Below are 18705 nucleotides of genomic sequence, written 5' to 3' on the forward strand. Positions count from 1 at the left end.
TACAGAGGCGACGTTTACAGCGGTCTCACGTGGTAAATGTTACTTTACTTAAGGCTGTTCCGGATGGACCAATCCCTGCTGCCTGCGATAACTGGATTGTTATTATTATTATTATTATTAAAGATTAATTCTTAAACGAATTAAATAAAGACTGTTGAGGCGAATTTCAGTTCACGTCGGCCTACACAAGAGGGCCATTGGAGGCGATATAAAAAACTTGAAGTCAATGAACTTGAATTTATGAGCTTTTTAACTATTATGCTAACTAATTTTAAATTTTAAAACTAAAGATCTGTTAAACATTATTTAATTTATCATTTAAATGGTGTTCTAAAGTTATTACAGTGTAGAGCTTCATATTACAGGGTAGACAAAATCTGACTAAATTTATGAATTAGCCTATTATTATTGAGATTCATCAAATATAAAAATGCTGGAAACAGATGTGTTGTTGGTTAAGGATGTAGATATGCTAAAGAATAGTGTGATTTTAAAGAATCAGAAAACAGCAAGTGTTCAGTTTTTTGTTTTGCTTCCATATATTGCATATTCATCCCAAAGGAGTCATGATTCAGCATCAAACATCTGTACAAGACATGCTGTGTATGCATCTCAAATAAACAGGTAAATCTGTGCCAAATTTCCAGTGAGAATGGAAACTACCATCTGTACTGTGATTTAACTGTAAAATACGTCATGTGCCACAAAGCAGGAAAAAAGTGCAGTTCATACTAAAAATACTTTACAGCCCGAATTGGGATGCATTCCAATGAATTTAAGGAACCCCAGGAAATTAAATAAAAATTTTAGTTCTGCTTCAATCACTGTCAAACAAAATGGAGCTGCTCGCCCTTCCCTGAATCACTGCGTTTTAGCTTCAGTCCGGACAGAACTTTTTGGGTCATTTTCTCCTCCGTCGGACACCTCCTCAAGGATCGGATCAGGCGCTCTCTCCCCCTCAGGGTGTTGTTGGATTGGTTAGTATTTAGTTTTCCCAGTTGTCCCACATGTTCTTTGAATGAAGAAGCTACTGTTTTATCCCCCTCATCCGATACAGTTCTTTTTACCCCTGCATGAGGTGCAGTCTGAGTCTCAGAGGTGTATGCAGTCTTATTCTGCGGGATGGGGGTCTCATGTACCCGGCAGTGAGTTTTCATTGGGGTCTGGGGCTCAGGAGAGGAGCTGCGACTGCTGTCTGTGCTTCTTGAAACGACTCCTTCCCTGCTCCCAGAAGTATCCTCATCCCGTGACTGAGAGCCTGCTTTGCATAATTGCGCTCCTGCCGAACCCTGTCTGGGGTACTTCACTGGCAGCCTGCTGAAGTGAGCCCTCGACTGAGTTTGTAATTGACTTTCTGTAGCCTGCTCCAAATGCACCTGAGGAGATGCTGTCACCCTCATAGCCAAGACTAGAAGAGATACAGAACAAAACCAGACATTTATTAACAACAATATCATGGAACAAAACTTTACATTTGATGAGTTTCTCTTTTCTAATTAAAGATTATATATAGATTATAATCAAGAGATTTTGAAAAAATGTCTTTAATGTCTTCACACATTTAGACAAAAAGCATTTATTTGAGCATCATATAGTAGTCAAAAGTTTGACTGAAAGAGCTTTGCTTACAGCAACAGGAAGGAAATGACTGGCAGCGGCACAAAAACACAGAGGAAATAGTTTGCGCAAGCAGCCAGCTGATATTGAAGGTCAATGTCTTTTAAAGCCCGCCTACCTGCTCTCTCATTGGCTTCTGGGCTCAGCTGGTCCATTGCTTCATTGGATGATGACTTGTCAGAAATATAACCCTCACTTGAATCTCTCTTGAAAGTGCGATTCTGTTAAAATGATAAAAATTCTGAATGTAAGTTGACTTGAGAGCCAATAAGGCAAAAGGGTCATTTTGATTTTTAAATTGCTATATTATAATATTTTAGTATTATTTTGTAAATAAAGTGTCAGTGAATTTCAATTAAGATTTATAATGTAAACTTGTTAAATACATTATCGTTAAAAACTTTGGGGTCAGTAAGATTTTTTAAAAAGTGACTTTTATTCAGAAAGGATGCATTTAAATCATCAAAAGTGAGTGTAATGAGACTTATAATGTTACAAAAGATTTCTATTTCAAATAAATGCTGTTCATTTGAGCTTTCTATTCATTGAAGAATCAAAGATTTAAAAAAAAATCCACAAAAATATTAAGCAGCACAGCTGTTTACAACATTGCTTACAATAATAATTGTTTCTTGAGCAGCACATCAGCATGTTAGAATGAATTCTGAAGGATAATGTGACACTGAAGACTGGAGTAATGATGCTTAAAATTCAGCTTTGCATCTCAGGAATAAAATATAATAGAAAACAGTTATTTTAAAATGTAATATTTTAAATTTTTACTGTTTTTACTGTAATTTTAATAATAAAATAAGAGACTTTTCAGGTTGTTTTTTTATGGTATTATATTTATTTTACCAGTTTTACAGCAATACTATTCTGGTATAAAAATGTATTATATTTTTATATATCTGCCGATCAGTGTTGGTAATATTAAATATGCTGGTTCAGTTCTATGGTATTTGTGAGAAACTATTTGCAGCTAACTACTAAACAATCTTAACGTGTGGAAAACTTTGACCTTCTGCACTTTTGTTTTGGTTCTTGCTAATGAGAAATTCTTATGTGGTTAAACTGTTCCAGATAGAGGATACTAGTCTAATAGCATAACTATTACCATCCTCCAGGCTTTCCTGTAGTGAACAACTTGGTGAGGAGCTAAAGCAGAGTGCAACAGGGGTAAGGCTCTATCATAAGCACAAGCACACAAGCAAGCAAAAGTAATCTTCACAGAATAAGCGTTTAATCTCTCCAGGCCTTTCCATGAGCACGGCGGGACAATTAACGGCCAAGCGGTGCAAGAGAGGCTCAAGCAGATCAAGATGAACTCTGTCGCCCGCATGGGCATGTCCACCCGAGGTGAGCTTTTAGCATCGTCATGACAACAGCCAGCTTAAAGCACGGCCAGTGTTTATTTGACTTGGCGTGGAGCTGCTGATTGCGTGAAGTCGAGTTCTTATTGCCTACCTCCAGTGAGCGTGGACGTTCCCTGGCTGAGTCTTCAGCGTCCTGAGAGGAACATGAGGCTCTGGGAGGGGTGTCTGGGAGGGGTGCTGTGGGGGGCGGTGGCAGAGGCGTGCTGGATCTTGTTGTGGGACCAAATACGTCGTCATAGTGTGAGATCATGAACTCCACGAGAAGAGCCTGATAGCTGGTTTCCAGCAGAGCCATCATCGACACGTCTCCTGACACTAGGGGCCGCAGGAGAGTGGGGCCAAACACAATGCCCAGGTTTCCTGGAGACATCTTGTTGTCTTCAAAATGTTCTGCAACCCTGAAGAGAAGAAAGTGACGGATTAGCAGCGAACTGCATTAATTAGATGAGTGGCAACTTTAAAGTTTTATTTTTTTTGATCCATTTTCCAATACCTAGGTCACTTTATTTAAACTCTTCACACAGTGAGCACAATAACATTCTTTGTGGGCTAAACTGTGGCTCATTTTCCTACATTTGGCATTCAGTGACTACTAATAAATTACATGAATTCTTTTCTCACTCAAACACAATTACACACAAAACTATAGGTACATACAGGCCAATCTGAACATGTTTGCATACTCTTTTTGACCCAACATAGTACAAAACTGAATAAGATGACGATTTGCTACATTTGCTATGAGTAATACCATATTGAAATATATTCTAAATCTAAAAAAAATTTAAATACTGTCAAAGCAATTACAAGTAGCTAAACTATTGTTACTTTAGTATCATTGAGATACTATTATAGTTTTTAATTCATATTTTGAATTAGTTTTTATTTGTATATTTTATGTTTTCATTTTAATTTTAGTTAAACTTTTAGTTATTTTGTTGTGTTTTTGTCGTTTTCTTAATGTCTATATAGTGTTTATTAATTTTTATTTTGGTTTTAGTTTTAGTTATTTTAGGTAAAATAAACAAAATTGAGAAATGTTGCTTTAACAACTAGCCAAAACTTTTTTTTTTAATGGTTTCCTTTTTAGTTAACGATAATAACCCTGAGCTGAACAATAATTTCAATTTCTTTACCATCTACACAAACCTTTGGAATGATGTTGCACTGTAATGTAAACATGGACCATGTAACATATACTGCAGTGGATTTTACTGAAAAAAGCATTTTATAATTAGTGTTTAAGTGCTCTTTAGGTCATGGTTTTATGAGTGATAAAGTTTGCTGGGTGACAATCTTTGCTAGTGTTCAGAAGAATGAGCTGATTTGAGACACACATGAAGTATTTTGCTAATTTTAGAAAACACAGATTGGTACCTGTTCAAGTGGGCTATCATGTGCTGAACTGTGTTGTAGTTACACAAAGGCAGTCGTCCAATGAGCTCTCTGAGTTTGACCACAGTACTCTCCACAATCCCAGCAGTGTCTGCAACATGTTCCTTTTCACTAAGCCTCTGAATCTCCTTACCCACATTGATGAAGTCGTTGTAAAGTTCAAAGGTGAGTAACGGCTCTGGAAGCTGTGAAAGAGGAAGACAGGGTGTTACGTTACATGTTTAAAGCAGGGTTGTATCCACAATAGACACTGAGGGATACAAGCCCCCCCAAGGCCCCAAAATAGAAATGTCCAAATTGTCCCCCTAATATGTGATAGCTATTTTGAATCGACAATATAGGCTAACATTTACATGATTCATGTCATTTGTACAAGACAAACCATTTTATATTCATTTGTTAATTGGAATAAGATTAAAAGTGAATGTGTGGGTATTTTACAATAAATATATTATTTGCAAAAAGTTCAAATGGATTACTTTACAATATTAGTTATTTTACCAATCTTCTTTTTCTTTATTTCCTTAAATCTCTTTAAATCCTTTCATTATTATTTACATTTACATTTATGCATATTTAATGCCTTAAAAAATAAATAAATATTGGTCCCCCCAATGTTCAAGACATGGTTACAGCCTTGGTTTTAGGTAATGAGAAAATTATTGGAGATTAGATTTTTGTCTTACTTTACTTCAATTTTACTTTTTTTTTATGTGTGTGTTTTACCTCTTTGAAGAAATGCTTGAGTACGGAGGTGATGTCATGCGGTGAGAGGTCACTAAGGTCAACTTGGTCTTTTTGGATTTCAAAGGCCTGACATAACTTCAGAATGCGAGGTTTGGATCCACTGATCCTGTAAACTCCCTAGATATAGAAAAAAGAACAAGAGATCGAAGACAATTAGGTTATTTCATTTTGTTAAAGTTTGAGTGGTCTTTGCCCACACAAACTTTTAAACTCATTACAGATTTTAAATCACTAGGTGACTTTGTGAATGGTTACAGAGAAAAACCTGGAATCATAAGCTTAATGACCAAGGATAACCAAGTCTTTCCAACCACAACAAACATGTCACAGGAGACGCATGACAAATGAAAACAAGCTGTTGGAAAATCTGCACAAAATATCAAACATGTTTGATATCCTTCACTGAACTAAATCATAGTATGAACCTAAAAAATCAGAGTGTGTCCATCAGAAACAATGTGATTTTCTGTGAAGTCTGTCAACTCAAACTAACCAAAGCCTGCAGACAGACTCTGACTTTCAGCAACTAGCACTGACTCATCTAGACCTCAATCAGGGTAAAAACCCCATCATTTAGACCGCTTAAACCCACCCCTGCTATAGCCACATCTCAACATTTAATCAAAAACCAATGCACAGAACCAAGTCCTGTCCTACATTTAAGATCAGATCTTTTTCGATAATCTGATACATATCAATACAATACAATGGTGTACATAACAATACAAAAGAAAAGATCTGTTGCTGCTTCCATTTCATTGTGTCTTTATCAAGCACCATCATCTCTTCACAACATTATAATATCCATGTACTGAGTTCCTACCTGGACTCCGAGAGCCCTGCTCTCAATCTCTTCGGTGCAGCGCAGGACAACGAAGGGCACAGAGTCTAGGCTCTCTCTGGGAAGCAGGGAGAACTCCATCCCAAAGATGAAGCCTCTCCTGTGTTCACACTCAATCTGGCACACCTCCAGGCACTTCCTGTGGACTGAAAGGCCACACTGGCAAGAGAGAGCAGCTGTCAGTCTGTCATGTTCTGACCAGTGCACAGGGAGATAAGGAATGGCTCTTTTCTTTTATTAACTGTTTAGTCATATTCTGGTTTACTGAGATTGAATGTCTTAGCAATAGAGCACAATATTTGGGTTCACCAAGTAAAAATCACATTTTTTTTTTATTTGTTTGTTTGTTTGTTTATTAATTATTTGTTTATAAGCATCAAGGATATTTAAATGGCAAACATAAAGTCAGCATCATAATCCATAGAATTTTAAATTATTATATAAAACATTTTATCTTGGTGTAAGACAAAAAAAATGTAAAATACATTCAGGTGATACATTACTAAATATTCCACTTAAACGTGATTCTGAATAAAAACCTTTCTGGAAGTATTTAAAAAATTACAGTCCAACAGGATATCACGTTTATTTTCTCTACAGAAAAACAGATTCTAATGATAAATTATAAACCTTCACAACAGACCTACCATTAGCTCTGAGATTATTTGATGATATGATTCTGTAGAAACTTCAAGATTTTATATTCAGCTTCACCAGAAGGATTAACAATGCAGATGAATTTTCACAGCCTTTTTTGATTATATTTACCAAGGGGGCCAATATTTTTGGCCTCGATTGTATGGTTAAAGTGTACTGCCTTCAATTCACTGCTTAGATCTTTAACCAAAAAGCTACACACGCTTTTCTGACACTCACCTCTTCGCACTCGATCCCGTTGACCAGGATGTAATTGTCACATTGCTTACACTTGACCATCTTGCTCTTCATTTTTTTCAGTCTGTGGGTCAGTGCGGCATGTGATGCATTTCGTGGTTTGCATGTCATTCCATTGCTATCAGATAAACCCTCTTCGCTCTCTGCACACACATGAAGAAGAGTCAAATACTGCACCATCAGCTGTAAAAATGCAGTGTAGGTGATGAAAAGCTTCCCACACCTGCTTCTTGCAGAGAGTCTTTCTCATCAAGATCATCTGAAGACATAGTTCCCGTGGAGGAGGCCTTGGGCAGCTTACGGTTGCCGTGAGCTAGAGAGGTGACATACAACTAATCATAAGTTACAGTTACTTCATAAGTTCATAAGAGATTTCCCCTACCTGGACTGGACAGTGATTCAAGACTTCCGGTGCTGTCTCTGTCACTCTGGCCGGGACGTCCTGTACATCAACAAATCACATGAAAATGTTCAAGTGCACTTCATCTGGATGAGTTACATGTAAGAAAATGCGTGAGAGGAGACATACGTCCATCTACTAAACTACTGCTATGTTTCAGTTCCTCTGGCAGCACATATGAATCTTGTTGGTAACTTGGAGCAGTGCTTTGTTTACGTTGACCTGTTGGTGGGGATCTGTGAAATTAAAGGGATAAACAGCTGTTTAATGCATACAGCCTAACAAAATCCAACGCAAATGATTTGGTTGCATTTAAAGTGAGCTTTAGTCGACTGAGATTACATGCAATTCAGTTCTGTTCACGATTAGCTTCAGTGGGCTTTAGCAAATGATTCATGCATGCATACATCAATTTTGATTAATTTAATTTCTTAATGTAAGCATTAATTTCATTAAAAAAAAAATCATATTGACTTCCCGCTACTTCTAAGTCCTCACTTCTTGTTTTTGAACTCCTGAAATGTGAAGTTCCGGAGAGGTTGTTCGGCCAGGTGCTTTCCCAGGATGTAGTACAGGTAGGGTTCACCTGGTTCACAGGGCCTGCAGGTCAGCTCTAAGTTCTGGTAGCCCAGAGGAACCTGCTCAGTCTGCTGCCGCTGGTAATAAAACATGTTCACCGTTGCCTGACAGAGGAATAAGACAGAGACTTTAATCAAGAATCCATGGATGAATGTAAATAATGTAAACTATCCTGTACAAAAGTTTTTCACAATGCAGTTGCTACTGGGTTTTTTGGTTGCTAGGTCGGCCTCTAGATATGGCAGTCTTGTATATTGATGATTTCTTTTCTTATTAAGGTGCCTCTAAAGGTGAACTAACCTCTTTCAGCACAGTGTCTCCTTGACAGATGAGCTTGCGAATGTGGACAATGATTTTGCGCTTCACCCTCTCCAGCTCTTTCTGATGGATGTTTGCTTCACACACACACTGCCTGTACAGCATCTCAGACTCTGTAACCTGCACAGTAGCAAAGCACAGTGATGAATATCGTAGTGAATATTTTCGTATAACTTCTATAATAGTTTTATAGAAGTCAGTGGGGACCGGCAAATTTTTGGTTACCAACATTCTTCAAAATATCTTCTTTTGTATTCAACAGAAGTAAAAACCCATACAGGTTTGGTACAAGTTGAGGGCGAGTAAATGGCAGAATTTTAATTTTTGGGGGAAACTATCCCTTTAAGCTTGGCAACTAGCAGATATGTTATACTGATGAAATATATAAACTGAGACAGTAATTTTATCGAGAAAGCTTATTGTTTTTGTACTTTTGTGTTGATGTGAAATGATAGAAGGAGCCATATACTCGAGATTACCTTAGCTTGGGCGTCATCTCTGGACTTCCTCCTCTTGTCCAGGGTCTTGTAACCCCCCGTGTCCTCTTCAGCTTTGGCCGTCATGGCTTTGGCCTTCTCCAGCTCCTCACAGCGCTGCAGGTATTGCTGTCTTGCTCTCTTCAGCGCAGACACAGCATCATTCTAACGCACATAACATTATCAGTCACATTACTGGAAAAGCTGATCTCAACAAATACACACACATCATCAAACTCAGCAGTATGAACTGACCATCCTCTTCTGCTCTTTTGACCACTGCTCCTTGAATTCCCGTCGCCACTTGTCGATTTCATTCCTCTTGGCCGAGAGAGCCTGTGGGATAGATGGCCCATAAAGTTACATATTATGTTTCAGATTTCTTGCATTTGTTGTAAACATTGTTCAGATGGATGGAGCACCTGGTAACAGCGCTGTTGAATGAGTTCAGCAGTTTGTTTGGCTGATGTGCTGCTTTTCAGATCATGATCCAGCGCCTGTGTGTAGATGTTCTGCAGAGGCATCATGTCCTGTGGAATGCATCCAAACACATGCATTAAGGCTGACAACAAACAACATGTTCCTCATGCAACAGAACAACAGAAAATTTACATTAAGGTTCTTATTCAGGGATACAAGGGTATTATTAAATTTTATTTTTCTCTTTTTGTTACGTGAAAGTCACATTAAAGTCTTTTTAACTTTGATTTCTTTCTTTCTTTGTTTCTTTCTTTCCTATTCCTTCATCATGTATTTTTGCTACTTTTATGTATATATTTTTTTTGTATAAGTTAATTAAATAATATTAAAATAGTTGTGTATATTTTTTTTAAGGATGACTGCTAGTTGTAGTGTCATCTTCATGAAAAATTCTCCTAATAATTATTATATATATATAATTATTATATATTATTTTTATTTATTATTATTATTATTTATTTTTTTTACCAAAGAGACAATAGTGTCAGTGAAGTGCTTGGAATAAATGAAATATGACATGTGAAGAAATCGATGTAAATTTAAAAAAATTGTTTTGTATTACAAGTTTTCCAAAATGTTATGTTTTAATTAAGCAAATGAGGCATTATCTAATTAAATTCACACTAATTACATAAATACATACATTTCCAGAATGAAATTATTACGTAAATTTCCGGAAATCTAAACACTGGATAAAGCCAGGTTTATCCTTGTTTCATTTAGTTGCTATCTAAGAGTTAAAAGTAAAGTTTTACAGAGTGGACTTTGGATATCTCTTTTTCAGAAAATAATGTCAACAGGCAGGAAAAAAACAACAAAATTTTCACAATGTTTTTAGGAATGAAAATTAAAATTTAAATTAAAATCAAAATATAAATTAGGCCAATTAAATATGTACAACTCCCTTCATAAAAACCTTCAGAATGTAGAGTTAGGAATAAAACTGTAAAATTTGGTTATGTAAGTGCTCCACTAAAGTGCTCCACATTTCTGGCTCAGTGCAGGAGAAAACAACTCATTTTGAGAAAAAAGATAAGTTTTGTTCTCTACAGATGCAAATAGATCCATTTAATAAAATAAAACTTTTATTATTATGAATGCTTTAGACACTAGTGTAAAAGAAGTCGTTATAAAAGCAAAATAGCCTAATATTTCAAAATTGACCTTCAGAATAATTTTTTTCTGATGTGCCTTTCCTTAAACAAAATATTTTTTGAAAATATATTTATTCAAATTCTCATACCTTTATAAAACCCTACAAAAAAGCTACAGATTTCTTCTGCATGCATTATGCTTATACACTGTTTAATATTGTTAGTAGAAAGAAAAAAAATAGTTAGTGTATGAAACATTTTTTTAAAGTCCACAATGACAAATAGCGGAAGAAACTCATTACACATTTTGCACACACACACACACACACACACACACACACACACACATTAATACCTGTTGAGAAACACATGATTTGGCCGCATCTGCCGCTCTCATAATACTCTTTGCAAACTCTTGCTCTGTAAACACACAACATGATTTTCATTATCACATAATGCTCCGAATCATAATGGTTGAAGAAAGAGGTGAATGGAAAATATGATTGACCGACAGAAATGGTTTACATCTGCAATGATGGACACAGAACAGGGTGTTTCAAAATATATATTATTTTAGGTGACATAACTGTGACATAACAAATGTATATTAAATGACATAACAGTATCGCCCCATAACCCATTAGCATTACAGCTCAATGGGAAAAAGTATATTCATTATAACTGATTCCAGGAATACCACACCGACTCATGTATTACAGTGGCAATGTACTGTATGCTTTCCCTGTTCTGTTCATTCATCATTACTGACGCCTGGCCTTGGCTCTGTTTCATATTTTGAGCATAAGTACTGTTACTTATAGCTCTGGCCATATGTCATACTTTAGATTATAGTAAAAATATCCAATATTTCTTCTACAGGTTATTATTGGCTTGTATGTTGACACATGAAACCTCTTCATTTTCTTGTTTTAGCCCTAAAATTGGGCTAGTAGTTTGTCTCGGTATTGGGTGTAAAGGCATTAGACACTTGCAGGAACCTATCAGTATCCTTCCACTAGAAGGCGCTGTGAGAGATGACGCGTTAAAGGTTACTTCATCCCATTACAGGTGTTGTTCAGCACAACTCAGATTCTCACGGAAATCGAATTTTAGACTCTTATTCTGTTTCCAGGAACAGGTCCCTCGGCGTCTCTTCCAGGCAGAAATGACCTATAATTACTGTCAGACAAATCCAACCTAAACATAACGTGTCAGCACGTCGAAAACATACGTCTACTTTTAGTTTTCTATACAGTTAGAGGATGTATGTTTCTCTATGTTCCAGCGACTACTTGTCAGAAGTACACGTAATCACAGACTAAATTTAAAACACTCACCCAGGCTGATTCTTTTGTCCATCCAGGTCAGCAGGTCTTTGGCGTAACGGCACCACATTTTGGCATACTGCAGGGCGAGCTCCACGCCACCCTCGCAGCGACACAGGGTCAGGTCGGCATCCTGGGCTGAGGGGGAATACATCAGCATCAACGGATCGTGTGCATGCCGTACACTAAGTAAGCTAAACACCGCTCGGGACTGACAGTGGCTTGTCCTCAGCCAGCTTTATTGATCCTGTTGACTGTTACTATACAGGACGAATCTCTTGTATCTTCAAAGGACGTAAAGTCAAAGCTTTGGAAAACATTGAGATGCAATACATGACCAAAATTGCCATCACAACACAGACTGTTGCCAAAAAAGCAACTTAATTGTTAAAAACAATGCAGTAAGCTATCTTTCTCCAGATGTCTGCTAAAGATGTCATAAACAAGCACAGAATCATAACATCTATGATAGTCCAAGGGAATAGTCGAATCCCTGCGACTCTTCACCACAATATTCCGGATTGGTAATTCAATATCCATGCAAAATTTGTGTATAGGGAACTCCTGGGCTCGCTTAGTAGTGTCCATGAGGCTTTAGGACTCAGCGGTGAGTGCGTGAGGATTTCACAGAGACCGAGACAGTTCACCCTCCCTCTGTCTGCTGTCTCCTCCCTGTCCATTAAATGCTCAAAATCTGATCTGATCAAAACATAAGAACTAAAAACATTAATCTTCTTCATCATCCCTCCAATTTGTGCTGGAGTGTCTCTATCCAACTTCTATCCTGCCATACTTCCTGTCTTGTCATGTTAACGCGTATGTATGTGTGTGTGCATGTTTACTGTGCTGCAGAGGCGAGGGGAAATAATCCAGCACAGTAGCAGACTGCAGAGTGATGGTCTTTAGATTAGGGTGGGGTTGAAAAACAAATTCTCATTATGGTGATGTGAAAAAAAAAATCTCATTGTCATTACTGTGATGTAAAAAGTCTCCTTCTCATTACAGTGATGTGTAATTAATCTAATTCTCATGCAAAAAAACTTAATCGTTACCACATGAAAAATCTCATTCTTATTGTTATGACACATAAAAGTATCCTTCTCATTACTTTGATGTGAAAAAATCTCATTCTCATTACGGTGATAAATATATATATATATATATATATCATTGTCATTAACATGATGCGAAAAAAATCTCATTGTAATTACAGTGATGTGTAAGACAATCTTATTCTTATTATTGTGATACAGAACAAGACAATAATTATGATACATTATTTAATTTGTAAAGCAAAATATAATTTATTCTACTTCTCATACTAATTTCTCTTGATACTGGTGTGAATTATAGACGATTCCTTGTGAAATTAAACCACACACTGGTCAACCTAGCCATTTGTTAATTAACAATTTAAAATTAATATATATGATTTAATATGATGTTAGGGGATACAGGGGGATGATGTTAGGGGTTTTTATCCAAAGAACTCATGAAATGTCTCTGCTTAGTCAGTCCATGTGGCTGATCAGATCTTACAGTGGGGTACAGAACTATAGAACATATGATTGATGCTGAAGTCTGTCTCAGTAATGAAGGTAATGTTCTCTGTGAGTATAAGCCAAGGTATCACCTCGAAGGTCACTGTGCAGATTTAAACTTTGAGTGTTAACGTAATCCCTAATCTCAGCTACCAAACAGCTATAAGCTCACAGAACAAGCAGGCAGGTCTAGCCAAGGAAGATGACGTCATTATATAGTGGGTATAGAAAAAAATTTTGCAGCCAGAAATGAAAACGGACACAGTTTACAGCTAGTGAGAGATATAACACCAACATGTCAAAAAAAAAAAAAAAAAAAAAAAAAAAACCATCAACCACTTGTGTCAGTATTTTGTTGAACAACCTGTTGTTTAATTACAGCCTTTAGTCTGTCGGGATACGTCTCTACTAACTTTGCACATCTAGACTTTGCAATATTTATCCACTCTTCTGTGCAGAACTGCTCAAGTTCAGTTAAATTTGATGGGGAGTGTTTGTGGATTGCAGTCTTCAAGTCATTCCACTGATTTTGAATGAGGTTTAAGTCTGGGCTCTGACTAGGCCATGCAAGGACTTTCACATTTTTCTCCTTCAACCACTGTGTGGTCAGCACTGTGTGTTTTGGGTCATTGTCATGTTGGAAGGGAAGCCTTCTACCGATTGACAACTTTCTGGCAGAGGGCAGCAGATTTTCCTCAAGAATTTGACAGTAGTTTTCTCATCCATTTTTCCTTCTGTCCTGACAAGTGCTCCAGTCCCTGCTTCAGAGAAACACCCCCATCACAGGATATTAACACCTCCATGCTTTACTGGAGGAGTGCTGTTGTTTAGATGGTGAGCTGTAGTGGATTTCCGCCAGACATATCGTTTGGTGTTGAGGCTAAATAATGCAGTTTTAGTCTCACCTGCCTCAGAATCTTCAAGGGTGTGTTTAGGAAAAGTCGTGACTGCATGTGGCCTTTCTTGAGAAGTGGCTTTTTTCTTGCAACCCTCCCATACATGCACATGCACACAATGACCACTCTTTGTCATAAATTCCTGCAACTGCTTCAGAGTAGCTGCAGGCCTCTTGGTTGCCTCTCTGACCAGTTTCCTCCTGCCTCTTTTATCCAGTTTAGAGCGACATCCTGATCCAGGGAGGGTCTGTGTTGTACCAGTACCTTCCACTTCTTAATAATAGACCTCACTTTGCTTCTAGGCATTGATAAAGCCTTTGAAATATTTTTGTATCCATCTCCTGACTTGTGCCTGTCCACAACTTTATCTTAGAGATCTTTTGACAGTGCCTTGCCTCCCATAGATGACTGTTTGCTTCAGTTGCACTACCAAGGACTGGTGATTTGCTACACCTGATTGAGTTTACAAGTCATTTTTAGGAGGGGGGTGATCCTTTTTCCAACTGTGATTCTTTTTTATTTTTATTTTTTTTCTGACATGTTGGTGTTATATCTTTCACGTGGATATTATAAGTTGCTCTGAGTAAATACAGCTGGATAAATTTCAGGCTGCCAAGCAACAAAGTGTGATTATTTAAATGGGGGGGGGGGGGGGGGGGGTGGTATAGAAAATAGTTATTTTCTATACCCACTGTATATTCAATACAGCACAGCCATCACCCTAGTCAGAATAATCTTATTTTATCTTTGGTTACTACTCTCTTCTTCATAATTTATAATTCATATCTATATATTACTTTCTACTCAAATTCTATATAAAGATCACAGTTTGAATGCTTACATGCTATCCTATGCTATCCTATCTCTCAGCAGTTTTTAGAGAGATGGATCAGCGGAAAAACAGAGAGCAGCTGTCTGCTGCCTTTAATCTGCTCTCAAACCACCGTCCGGTGCTAATCTTGTTAGTGAGGGGCAATTAGTCCATGTGGCTAATTACACGTAAACAGTGCAGGTTGAAGAAGAGAGATTTAGTGGCGTGACATGATTCCTCCAGGCCTGATCAGTCACTCTTGCTTTGCTCCTCTCAGATAGATCAGACACTGCTGTCTATGTCCAAATCATGGACAAGACCATGTTGAATCAATCAGCCACCATGACCCTTGCTGGATGCATGATATTAATTCTAATATTTGTAAGGGCACAAACAAACTGTACATTGCAAATCTCATTACTCCTCCACCTCTATTAGTCTTCCTCCAAATATCCAGCAAACAAACACCCATTCAAAATGGTCTTAAAAAGAATTACCGCTTACGGCTCCATCTTTTTCCTCCTCCTCACGACAGATCTTCAGCGACTCCACATCTTCGCCCTAAAAAACACACAGCTTTTAATATTCCCCATAAACCACATGGAGTCTTTTGAATTCTTGCTTGAGAGAGATTGTTGAAGCCAAAAGTATCAAGAAATATGAGTATGAGTATATGAGAAAGAGAGAGGGAACAATAACTCATCAATCATGTCTCACTGTAATATCATCCAGATCAGCGTTCAGTGTGTTGTCTGCTGAAGCGTCTGTTAAAGACAGCGAGTCTGCTTCTAGTAGCAGCTCATCCACAGTCCTGAGAAATCAAATCAACCGACACAAACATATTAAAAATGAAGTGTTCTCACAGAGCCAAAATAGAGCCGGTATTTCATTTATTCAAACTATTTTTATTTTTTTAAGGTTCTTTAGATTATTAAAATGCTCTTCACAGTAAGAAATAAATGGTTCTTTTAAGAGCTCTTCAATACAAGGTTCCTTGAAGAACCCAAAATGGTTCATCACTGCAGAAACCCCCCCCCAAAAAACTTTGGAACCTTTATTTTAAAAATTGCTATTTGATGACAAAGAGAAAAGGTCTACATACGAGCATGTTAATGACAGATCCAAGTTAGCATCAAAATCACGTAAAATTTCACTGTAACGCTTGGTTTCTAAGTGCCGGACTGGGGTACCACCATCTGAAACAGAAGAACATTACAGGTCATGATGCTGCATGTGATTTTTCAAAATGAGAATCTGATTATACCTGGTGCACGTCCGCCAGTGGTGCGTATAATCACAATACAATTATATTCATTTAATAAACCTTTTTTGGATCATTGACATTAAAAATTTTTTTTTCCTATGATACAAGGAAAACACATACAATGACCAAGACTGGCATTATTTTTACAATTAAACAAAAAAATTTTAATATGGTTACAAAATAGAATTATATGCCATCAATCCTAGAAATTAAATTCTTTCGTTTTCTAATTTTTTTTTTCTGTTTTAACTCTACACAATATAACATGGGGTGCAAGTAATAACTTCCTAATAAATTTCTAAAGGACCTCCTACACCTTACAGACCAATTGCTATTTAATTAAATCTGATTGTACAGGTTTAATTTATTATTAGTCAGTTTATTATAATCAATTCACTTTTATCTGATTGTTTAAAAAGAAAGAAAGTCCTTCCATCAAATATATATTGTGTAATATCTATCCATTCCTCAGCTGTAGGTGATCTTTAACCATTTACTTGTAACTGCATTTTCTTTGTTGCTGTTGTTTTGATATTATGAAAAAATTATAATATATGTAACATGGACAGTGTAATGTAAAACATGTTAAAGTACGATAACACTTCTTTGTGCAAAAAGGTTGTTGATTGTGGTTAAAGTACGTTCACTTTTGTGTGAACACTTGCAGGAACTGGAACTTAAAACTAGAGTAAAAACAATTAATGACTCGGTGAAATATGTGCTTGACATCAGGACAGGAAGTCACACTATTGAAGCTCACACAAACATTTTGAATGCAAAAGCAATAAAGATAAAACAGCAAATGTGAGCCAGCCTACAGCATTTTTGAATCACCTTGCACAAATCATTTTATTGCATATTTTAAAGCACACGTAAATCTAAAGTTTAGACATGCTTTTCTGAGTTTTTACTTAACATGAACTCTCTGAACCCTTGAATGCACATTTGCCATACTGTAAATATGGCTCTGAACATGCAATGTGCTACACTTATGCTGCACTAACAAAGAAAGTGTCACAGTCAATCTCTCTCTCTCTCTCTCTCTCTCTCTTTTTCTGACATGCTCCATTTAGGTCGACCGCATCCTGTCTAGGTTTGTTAACATGCTCTGCTACAGGGACAATAAGGACTTGTTTTTGATGAAGAGATTAATTCAGCTGTATGGAATATCATTTTTCTCTTCATCTCCATTTTGTTGAACAAAAATCACCCACCGGATGTCAACGTCATCTCAAGGATGTGCACTGCGGTTATGCTGTCAGTTGACACATTAAGCTGTTAGTTGATATATATAGAATGTTTTAATTCTCATTCTGATATTCAATTCAAACTGATTATGTTAAATGTGACACATGTAACGCTTAAAGTGGTTGAAATGAGAAGCACTCCATCTATCGCAAAAATTATTTGAAACTAGTGCATGTGACTTCCTCCCACTAAGGTCTTATTGAGGTTTATTTCCACATCCTGGACTTAATCCAGTTATATGTTTTATGAGAATTTCTAAATAAAAAAAATAAAAAATTAAAATATATATAAAATAAACTAAATTACTAAAGAAAATTCTTTCTTAAAATTTGAAAAAAAATTTTTTACATTTATTTATTTTTATTTTTATTTTTTTTTAACGTGGAAAGAAGTCATAAGTCACCCCAAGATGTGGTAATTTTGTACATTTGTCAAAATGTCCCACACATGAAAACTTCCTTGCCATGCAACTTTTGTACAAAGGCAAAATGGACAAGACAGGAAGTGCTCTGATCATGCACTGATCATTGCATGCAACACAAACACGCAAGCACACACATGCAAAAAAAAGAGAACAAGAGCGAGATATACACTACTGCAGAATAAAGCTATGGCCACACTGGCTACAAACAACAAAAACAGAATCTCACCAAAGTCTGATGTAACTCACCCTGAACTTTTGGTTGCCTCAGCTGTGCAGTCTCTGCTGCCTCCTCCATCTAGTCCTCTACTGATGAACCAGCAGCTCACAACAGACCGTGTTCGTGTTGTCATCCAGCAGTTAATCCATCCACCCCAGCTGAAGATGATTCGGTCAGAACCATCACCTTTCACCGAACACTGACACAGGACATGAAGACTGTGTGGGTTTTGATAACTCTGCTCTCTCTTCTCGCACAGCGCTACTTCTCTTCCTCTAAAGTGAAGGTTGGCCAATGTTCTTTCACCATCATACGAGGAGGAAGTTTGTCTCACTATCACTCTCAGACACACCTAACACCCCCAACTTCTGCTAAGGCCTGAGATATTTCAGTCTAATCTGTGGTAGCGTTTGTTGCCATGTTATGCTGTTTGTGGCCTTTTCAAAAGCTCTTGAATTTGGAACTACTTTATTTGAGCTGCAACCTGCATTTATTTAATCACTAAACATCATTTTATTCTGCCTTTACATCACATGAATACCAAGTAGTTTGAGTTTATTTGACACAAAAAGTAGCAATACACTGTTAGTTACAACTTTCTTGTCAAGGATAACACAGTAAAGTTGCATTAAATTACTTCCATTGTGGTCCTTGCTTTTAGTAGGAATAGTAAAAATAGGAACTTTTATGCAGTAAAAATCATTGATTTAGCAATAAATGAGCCTGAAATCTTGCTTTAGCCTTCACCCAATTTAATGTATC

The 18705-nt window shown here is 36.9% G+C and overlaps 1 protein-coding gene across 1 annotated transcript; it reads right to left on the reverse strand.

Moving 5' to 3' along the window:
- Positions 1–515: 515 nt before the first annotated feature.
- Positions 516–18242, reverse strand: LOC109048773 (GEM-interacting protein-like). The gene is made up of 21 exons (XM_042719345.1): positions 17973–18242; positions 15893–15986; positions 15508–15601; positions 15288–15351; positions 11555–11680; positions 10573–10637; positions 9066–9173; positions 8899–8979; positions 8647–8808; positions 8150–8287; positions 7769–7953; positions 7400–7506; positions 7253–7312; positions 7094–7183; positions 6853–7013; positions 5959–6135; positions 5115–5252; positions 4371–4573; positions 3085–3391; positions 1736–1838; positions 516–1408 (listed from the first exon to the last, which is right to left on the reverse strand). Exons 1-21 carry the CDS (start codon positions 18019–18021, stop codon positions 828–830), a joined length of 3093 nt encoding a protein of 1030 aa, XP_042575279.1. The 5' UTR covers positions 18022–18242; the 3' UTR covers positions 516–827.
- Between the last annotated feature and the right edge of the window lie 463 nt (positions 18243–18705).

Source organism: Cyprinus carpio, chromosome A3, assembly GCF_018340385.1.
Source record: "Cyprinus carpio isolate SPL01 chromosome A3, ASM1834038v1, whole genome shotgun sequence".
Lineage (NCBI taxonomy): Eukaryota > Metazoa > Chordata > Actinopteri > Cypriniformes > Cyprinidae > Cyprinus > Cyprinus carpio.

Coding starts and splice junctions, on each gene's coding strand:
- LOC109048773 (XM_042719345.1), bottom strand. CDS start 18,021: ATGGAGGAGGCAGCAGAGACTGCACAGCTGAGGCAACCAAAAGTTCAG. Junction 15,602..15,892: donor GATCTGTCATTAACATGCTC/GTATGTAGACCT, acceptor TTGATTTCTCAG/GACTGTGGATGAGCTGCTAC. Junction 8,980..9,065: donor TTCAACAGCGCTGTTACCAG/GTGCTCCATCCA, acceptor TCTATCCCACAG/GCTCTCTCGGCCAAGAGGAA.